The following is a 9,646-nucleotide window of genomic DNA, read 5'->3' as shown; positions in this document are numbered from 1 at the left end:
TGAAATTCAATCTTAAAGTGCCTCAAAATAAGCAAAACACGTTTTCGAATAAACATTTTGCCCAAAAACTAAAAATGAGATTATTGGACCATAAAATCCAAAATAATCAACTGAGTCTAATGTCATAGACCATATCTCAAACTAACGCTTTTAACTACGTCAAATAAATAAAAATGCACTTCTGGCACTATAGTGAGTGATAACTCTGGCTATGCTGACAAACTAAAATCTACGCAATTGGTTGAATTGTGAAAACTTATGATGTTTTCATAAGGTTCCTAAAGCCTATAGAAATTCCACATTGAATTTCTAGCGTCCTGTTACAGAAGTGATTTAATTAAGTGATTAAACACAATACTAAAAATCAGATCCATTAGGGTTTTGAAATCAAGTTTGGGGTTTGGGGTAACCCTTAAGAGTTTCAGTTTCCTCCTAACTTTTTGGGGTTTCAATTAGACTTTAAGTATTTAGGGTTTCACTAGGGTTGAAACTCTATTTCGTTTGGCACAAAATGGATGACTGGATGAAATAGTGTTTTACTTAAGTAGCATGATCTCACACCTTGATTTCCTTCACATTTCCATCTCATGATTCCTCTTGGTGCCAAGTGTCCAATACTATTCACCAAGTGTAGCTAAGATCTTTCCAAGTGTCCAAATAAAACTTCTCTAACCTAATTTGAATATTCCTTACTGTAATTTTAAAAACACTGCACTTGATGCTACTATCGAGGTTACTATTCACTCTGGAAAAGTGAAAAATAAAATTTGCACTGAAAGATCCTAAATAAATATACTAACCTAATAGTACATTTTTTTTTTATCAAAATTCAACTCTGAAGTACCTCGAAATAATCAAAATGCGTTTTCGAATGAACATTTCTTTTGAAAAATGAAAATGGGTTTATTGCACCTTAAAATCTTAATTATTCAAATGAAACTAATGGCACAAATCATATCCCATTCTGATACTTTTAGGTACCTCAAATAAATAAAATCACACTTCTGACACCAAAGTGAGTGAGTAACATTGACTATGCTGACAGACTAATACTTACGCGATTGGTCGATTCGTGAAAATTTATCTAGTTTTCACGAGATTCCTAAAGCCTATAGAAATTTCATCATTGAATTTTTAGTGAGGTGTTATAAGTTGTCACCTGCAACATAATTGTGTCTCTAGTCATTGAGAGATAATCGGACGTAAAGTTATTAGGGTAATCATTATCTCGTGATTATATCAATTTTTTGTTAAAATACTAGAAGATATATAGGTTTTAAATCACATGTTATTTTATTAGATTAAATATGGATCATTTTAAAAAGAAAAGATGCATATTAAAATATTTAACAATCGTAACTATTACGTTGACTATCAATTTATCGAGATATTTTAAGAGTAGTGCTAGTGTGTCACCCAGATTGCTGAGCATGTTCGCTAGCAAAATTTTATTTTTTTATTTTTTTTCTTTACATTTTTTAAAAAATAAAAAATACACTAATAGTCAATTCTTCAAACAGTAAGTCAAAAAAAAATTAAAAAAACTTAAATGCATGAGTGGACAAAATGAGAGGACAAAATGAAAGGGATAATAGTGATATATGTTTTAAGGCCACAAAAAGTTGTAGGTACCTAGCTCCTGGCGACACAACTTCACGGTTGCTACATCTCTTGCTCGGTCTACCTGACGTTCTTCGGCCTCCATTCATTCTTCCAACACAATCACAGCATATTCGGTATGTGAATATATTATTCTCACGATCTAGCTGTAAATGCATCTGGCTACAAGTAATTCTTTTCAGAAACAATTTATTGGGTCTCGGTAGTTTGATCTAAATTCCTTTTCTGTTCCTTTTGTGAAGAAGTCTTTTCCTTCTCTGTTCTGAAGCAAACTGAAATACTGCTTCTCATTTCTATTACTATTTGTGTTGTTTCATGAACCCACTATGAATTTAATCTTCCTTTTGTTAAGATGAAATCAGTGCTATATTTTGAATAACAGTGCCAACCATTCTTGATGCGATCTACTCATAAGTGTAGTAGTTTTTGTCGAGTGATGAGTTTGTATGTAGTTAAGGCATTAAAAAATACTATTTCTCCTCTCGATCTGCTTTCGTTGTGCAAATAGAGTACTGGTATAGATAAACCTCATGTTCCCTTTCAATTATGCTGCTGGGAAAGGGAAACACGATTTTGTACAGTTGTACTGTAGCAAATAATTGGCATATTATACAGTTGTGTTTCACATGGTTTGAATGTAATTAGCTTTATCAATACGCCAATTATTGTACGTAGTGCTATTATATAAAGGATTCTTTGGTCAGAGTGCATTATTTGCTAATTAGAACGTACACCCACTGAAAGTTCGCCAAATATTGGTCATTATCTTTTAGCAGAGACGCCTACTGCTACATCTATCGTATAATCTTGTTGTTATATTACAATGGCGGAATCCACGTTGTGTAAGAAGAAACTAGAAGGCAAAGTGGCCATAGTCACAGGCGGTGCTAGTGGCATCGGGGAGGCGACCGCACATGTTTTTGCCAAGCATGGTGCACGTATGGTGGTGATTGCTGATCTCCAAAAAGAACTAGGCCAGCAGGTGGCCAAATCTATTGGCTTGAACCATTCCACATACATCCATTGTGATGTTACTGATGAAGAGCAGGTCAAAGCCATGGTAGAATGGACGGTCAAGAACTATGGGCAGCTTGACATCATGTTTAGTAATGCAGGGATCTTTGGTAGGTCGGATCAGACCGTACTTGACCTGGACTTGTCGGCCCTTGACCATCTATTTGCGATCAATGTGCGCGGCATGGCAGCATGTGTAAAGCATTCAGCACGTGCTATGGTTGAAAGGGGTGAGAGGGGGACCATCGTGTGCACCGCAAGTATAGCAGCAAGCCGAGGTGCAACCCAAAAAACCGATTACTATATGTCAAAGCATGCTGTGCTTGGGCTTGTTCGTTGCGCAAGCAGGCAGCTAGGGGAGCATGGCATTAGGGTGAACTGTGTATCACCCGGTGCAGTTGCAACCCCAATGACATGCAGTGCATTTGGAATGGATGCAGAGCAGTTGGAGAAGGCATTTGAGCCGCATTCAAGCTTAAAAGGAGTTGCACTGAAACAGGGACATGTGGCGGATGCTGTACTCTTTCTTGCGTCTGATGATTCTGGATTTGTCAATGGGCATGACCTATTGGTTGATGGGGGCTGGCTTGACTAGCGAAATCAAGACGAGCATCAAGGATTCAACCTTCAAGATTCCAAGACATGCACTAATACTACCGTCTGGAGATTAAATACTTTAATAATACTTGTACGAGAAAAATAAAGCTAGAGAGGGTGTATCTAATATATATCGAACTTGGTTTTCTACATTAAAGCTTGTGTTTGTTGAGCAAATAAAGCTACCAAGCCTACCATGTGATGAGTTGCATACGAGAATATGTATCGATCGTCCAATAGAATATAATGTCTCATGGTTTGATTTCAGATTTGCAAATAGAATTTCACTACTACATTAACGTATTTGAGTTTTTGTGTTGGTTTAAAATTAATTTGTGACAGTCACTGAACCGTTACCAAAGATATTATTAGTGACGTCAGAATATTATTTGGACAACCTTCCCAAGTATAAAAATTACGTTCAATCATCCATAATATGTCATAGTTTTAAAGTTGAATATGTTCGAATGTATCATTTGACTTGTGAAAGTATATTATAAGTTCGAACGTATATTTGTAAGTGCAAACAATTTACATTGAAATTTATTCGAAAGTTAATGTGGGATTTACGTGCAAACGTAATATTTTAAAATTAAATTGATATTGTTTGAATGAATTACATTCAAATGCAACGAGCGTAAGGCGAACATATCTTATCTATCGTGCTCAAGTGATTTCTTCTAGTGCGCACAATATGCCCTATTGTGTGAACGTCTCTGCTTAATGTTCAAATGTATGATCATGATTTGGAATTTTTAAATTTAAATATCTTGACCAAAATAAGCAACATACTATTGAAACATACTATTGGAAGGAAATTAAAAATTAAAAATTTATAGAGAAACAAAATACATAAATACAAAAGATATTAATTGATACCGTTTATTAGCCAAGATAGTTCAAACATCACCTAAGAAAGTGCAAACGCTACCAAAGATAGTTTGAACGTCGTTACAGATAGTTCGAACAACATTAAGATAGTTCAAACATCACCCAGATCGTTTGAATGTTATCCAGATAGTTCACACAGATAGTTCAAGCATTGTTGTGCTGAATATAACTGAGGTTCCTGATTGAGATGAAAGGCTTCCTATCGGGATGATAGACCCCTCTCGCCAACCTACCGAGTGGTAAAGCTACTCGCCTTTGCTAGTTGTTGCCCACGATGTCATTTACGTTGGTTGCTTAAGTTGGTCGTTTAGACTGGTCGCGATCATTTAAACTCAACTTTCATTGCCCAAACTAGTTGCCCAATCTTGGTCGCCCTTGGGTCTCGTCACCTACCAAAAGGAAAGACTATTCGCCTACCTAGGGGTAAGTCTTCTTGCCCAAATATCCTCGGCTCTCTTTTGATCTCGTCGACTCTCGTTGGTCTGGATCCATAGTTTCTTCTTTTGTACCAAAATGCTCTCCTTTTGCACTAATTCTTTTCATTCCTTCAAATCCAATAAAATATATAGAAATAAAATAAAATCAATAATTTTAAATGAAAACTGACAATTTTCATAAATAAAAGAGTAATAAAAATCACATAAAAATAAAACTTATCAAATACCTCCAAACTTAAGCTTTACTCACCCTCTTGCAAAGAAAAAGAGAAAACAATAAAAACAAGCATTGGTTTGATTCATAAAATTTATTGCCTCAAAGATTACTTAAAGTTTATAATTCAAATGAATCATTCAAGATTAATCAAGTCCAAAAGTTAATTCAAAACTCAATTCCACCGCATTATCCATCCTCACATTCATGCATACCTATCATTCTCACTTCATCATTAGCTCCCCGGATGGTTTTATGCAAATAAGTAAATAAATAATGGATCTCTAAACACTCCATTGGCTTCCTTTGCAAATGACTCTCCATTAATGTAGAACATAAACTATCACCAGGGATCAATAGGTCTTTATTGAGCTTGTGATGTAAGGCTAGGGTGAGGGCTACAAAGAAATGTAAGATTCAAACAAAGTAAGAGAACCAAAGGCCCAGCCCAGGACAAACAAAATCTTCAACCCGGCCCATAGGTAGAGTCCTCTAGACCCAACCTGCAGGGGGGAGTGTGCAGTAGGGGATGTGACTCGTCAATCTGAAGTCCTCTTGAGTAGTGTCCACTTCCAGTTCTCAAGTGCTCTTTCGTATAGTAGGCGTAATGTTTGGGGAACTCTCGATGCTCTGATATGAAGGATATCAACTGATCACGAAGGATACTGTATGGGAGAAGGAAATAAAAAAACTACGCCGCATTAATGGCACCACTACCAGGGCTACACACAACATTAATGACGCCATTGCAGAGTCACTGTAACACCCTGGCCCTTTGGACTTTCTTTTTTCCTTCCCTCTTTTTTTCACGCAGCCACGACGTCATTTGAGGTGAGCTTCATCTTTTCGCATACATTTTATCATTCTGACGGTTTTTCACTTTTAGTTTTTGCACTCCGGAAGTTTGCTCCACCCTGGTTTCTTAAACCTCCACGTCTCTAATGTATTTTTATCCGCTCCATGCACACGCACGTCTCCCTCATTTCTCTAGGGTTTTCGTATCGCCCCTTTTATATAAATTTAAGCACTTATCATCTCATGCATGGAGAGACTGCCGAAACACAGTTGCTACCCTCCCCGTCGCTACCTCCCAACACCCACTAGCTCAGCCGCACACGCTGATTTCACGGAGTCATCTTTGCATCCTCGCATGACCGTCCACCACCCCATGCACCACCAAAGGGTAGCCACTACCCAGGCCACGCGAACGTAAACCCCTGCAACAAGAACAGTCGTACCCTCCATCCTTGTATGTTCGCAGCAAGCTCCTTCGCACCGCCACCTCCATCTCATGGAAGCCGCCTACCCAGGTCCTAGCGTACTACTCCATAGCCTTTTCCCCCACCGTGTGTCATCTGCCCCCTACTTTATACCCTAACCGAAGCTTCTCCCTCCGCCATTGACCATCATGGAAATAGCCCAGGCACACGGCTCAACGCACGTACAAGGACCTCTGTTTCTGTCAAGCCAAAATAGAGCACCCACACTCTCAAACATTTTCCCCCTCTATGTTCGGTTCCTCTCAGTTTCCCTCTCCTCATCTCTCTACTGTCACTGCCCCTACACACCAGATGACTGCAAGTCGCCGTCATTGCTCAACCACCACGCTGTCGCCCATCACCAAACTACCGCAACAACCCATCACCAAGAGCATGGTTCCGTTAAACACAACTTCCATGCTAGCCGTACGGTCACTTGTCGTCTGTGCGCCGTAACCCAGTAGTGAACCCTCAAGTGGACCCACCACAGATAACGGGCAAGACTCCATGGTCAAACTACATCCCCCACGTTGCATGGTCCGTAACTCGCTCTCCCTCTTTCTCTTGGATTCTATCTCTTTCTCTCTCGCTGTCAGTGCACTTCAGCCAAGCTGTACACCAAAGATCTAGTTCAGCCGCCACTTTCGTCCTCCCTAGCCACCCCTCTCGGTGAGTATGGACTAATCGGTTTGATTCTGGAAGTTATAATCTCATAGCTCATTCGTTGTTGTGACCATGCATGCTTTACCCACTACAAGAAAATGTGTCATTTTTAGCGTTTTTAATATCGCCGCAACTAAAATCGCTGCAAATAATTAGTATTTTAGCAATTTCCATGCCGTCGCAGAATTCTAGCCCGAATTTGTAATCTGAAGTTCACTATTTGATTTTGCGGCGACTTCTGACTTATTGTGGCGATTTTTTTTGTCGCAATAGGTAATTTGAACTGTAGCGGCAATTATTTTTTCTTCAAATCGAATAATCGACACAGTAGATACTTTTTTCAACGTAGATTATCGTCGTAAAAATTCACATTGCCACCATAAAATAGATGTGACTTGATTGCGACCAATTACTTGTTATTTGCGGTGACATGGAAGCGCTGGAAATATTGTGCTTTTAATGTTCCCCTGCGGGCGCCTTATTTTTCCCACCCTTCCCAAAACTTTCCCCCCTTTCCTGATACTTCCCCCCTTTCTCTCACTCTCTGTTGTTCTTGACTGCAATTGTCGACTCCGGTGCTATTGTCACCACCATCTCGCCGACGCCGGTGAGCTTGTATTTCAGATTTTTGGTCTCCATCTCTCTCTCTCTCTCTCTCTCTCGTCTTCGCAAAGTGGTTTCCGATTGCCAATGCAACCTCTTCTCACCAGCCCCAGTGAGTTTCTCTTTCACTATTTTCGTGTTTCATTACTATGATTTGGTTGCATTAGGGCATAAATTTTTTTTCCATTCACAGAGCCCTAAGGAATCGACCCCCTATGTGTCTCTAATTTCAACCTAATTTGGACTTCGCTTTCTTTATAATTTCGTGTTACACTTTGTTATATAGTATCTTTAGTGACTTTATAATTTTGTGGGAATGAGATTTTCAATTTTTTATTTGTAGAAGGTGCTCATAATAAGCATACGTGTTTAGGCCTATACCAATTGCTTTTCTTTATGGGTTCACATTTGATTTCTACTTGACCATATGTGAGTGTGTCTTGATCTAGATGTGTATAAGTAAGCATATGAACTGTAGATTATTCGGCCTGTGAGTAGTGGGGATGCTTGCAAAGACCTAAGAACTGCAGTCTTCATATCTAGGCTATAAGGGTGCTGCTCCTCTATCTTTGTATGTAAAGTTGCTCATATACATCTTAGAGAAACTGGGCATGTAGTGTTTTTTTCCTTCCAATTGTTATATAGTTTTTGCCTTGTCTGTTTTATTGTTTTTGCTTTATAATAGTTGAATGAAGTGTATATATCAAATTTGTTTAGTTTCCTCATAAAACAAGCTAAAGAATATGGGGTTTGATAAAAGTGGCAAAAGAAGTGGAGGGGAAGTGGGACAAGTGGGTGGTTTGGCATGGGATTCTACTTGGTTGTAATATTTTTATAAGACCCAACATGTAAATCTGGGTGTTGGATTTTGGAAGTGATTGATGGATTACTCATATTGAGGTTTGCTTGCATGCTTCCTTTGATGACATTATGTTGGTTTAAACAAATAGAACGTTTTGTTAACTATAACTGGTCCTTTATATATAATTGTTATATGGTGTGTGCTGATATATTTTATCTATAATTGTCGGGTTGGTGTTTGTCGAGATGGAAATATGAAATATCCCACAAGTATAAGGGCATTGATGCAATCTTGTAAGGAGTTGTTTTGCCGACACCTCATGCCCAGGTGCATATTGAAAAGGTCTGACTAGATATAATTGATAAAGATAGACGAGCAACACATTTGACATATTGTGAATGATATATATATTCTCTATATTTAGTAGTTAAGTTGTACGTTTTGGTTTTCGATTGGTCAACTCCAGTGTATAGCCCATAACTACATTAATGTGAATTCCCCACCTCAATGGATGAATTGAATGTCGTTAATTTATTAAATTAGACGGAAATGGTTTGAAAAGGTCTGTCATGGAATCCTACATGTTCTCAAGGCATATATAGTGCAAGTTCAATCTTTTTCCTTTATGTTTCATGTTTCTAAGTATTTAATATCATAAGGCATGGGTACTGCTGGATAAACACTAAGTATTATATAGCAATGAAACAATATTATTTTACTTGATTATATTAAGTGCAGTTTATTTTATTAACAGTATATTTATCTTATTCCAGGTCAGTCACTAAAACAATATTACACCAAAGTAAGTTATAATTAATATTGTTTAAGTGACAGACTTGGAATAAGATAAATATATTGTTAATCAAATAAACTGTATTCCATTAGATGAAGTGTGCAAATGAAGCCCAGCCAACGTCTCTAGGTGTAGTGGGAAAAAAAAAAATCAAAGAACCTTTTGCGGCGATTATTTGATCACCGGAAATAGTGTGACTGAATATAGTCTACACTGTGGCGAATTAAATAGTCGATACAAAACCTCAACTATGGCGAGTTTTAAGCTTCGGAAAAGAGTACTTGTACAAGACGATGTTTATGGCGACAACAATCGTAATCATTGCAGTTAAATTTTAGCGGTGGCAAAAATCCTTTTGCGATGATTACTCCACCATTGTAAAAGCTTCAAATGTGACGAATATGAGTATCGTTGAAAATGGGCGAAGATAATTATGGCGAATAAGTTGACATTAGCGACGATCAGGATTCGCGGCAAAGAAAAATTAGTGGCAATAGTTTGATATCGCTTGTTATAACATGGATCACTTGAGGCGATTAAGTGAGCATTTGCGACGTAAATAGTTGTTGGTATTGTTAAATTTCGGCGATCATGTTGGAACCTGATACCACCAATTGTGGCGTTTTTTTATACGTTTTTTGGCAACATTTTATCGCTGCAAATAATCATTATTGTGGAGAATTTTTAAAATCGATGAAATAGAGCTAAAATGGCTTTAGGATATCGTCGAACCTGCGGCGATTTAAAAATCGC

At 38.0% G+C, this 9,646-nt stretch overlaps 1 protein-coding gene across 2 annotated transcripts; it reads left to right on the top strand.

Moving 5' to 3' along the window:
* The first annotated feature begins 1,605 nt into the window (after nt 1–1,605).
* LOC108996713 ((+)-cis,trans-nepetalactol synthase NEPS1-like) lies at nt 1,606–3,534 on the top strand. 2 transcript variants are annotated; one of them, XM_035694250.1, is made up of 2 exons: nt 1,606–1,736; nt 2,397–3,498. In XM_035694250.1, the coding sequence occupies exon 2, from the start codon at nt 2,444–2,446 to the stop codon at nt 3,227–3,229; it is 786 nt and encodes a 261-aa protein (XP_035550143.1). In that variant the 5' UTR covers nt 1,606–1,736; nt 2,397–2,443; the 3' UTR covers nt 3,230–3,498. The 2 variants fall into 2 exon arrangements, with proteins under 2 accessions (XP_035550143.1, XP_035550142.1); XM_035694249.1 differs by having other exon boundaries at nt 1,607–1,736; nt 2,394–3,534.
* The last annotated feature ends 6,112 nt before the right edge of the window (nt 3,535–9,646 follow it).

The sequence above is a fragment of the Juglans regia genome, chromosome 9 (genome assembly GCF_001411555.2).
Source record: "Juglans regia cultivar Chandler chromosome 9, Walnut 2.0, whole genome shotgun sequence".
Classification (NCBI taxonomy): Eukaryota; Viridiplantae; Streptophyta; class Magnoliopsida; order Fagales; family Juglandaceae; genus Juglans; species Juglans regia.
Note: the sequence above shows the minus strand (reverse complement) of the source record. Positions and strands in the feature narration are given on the sequence as shown.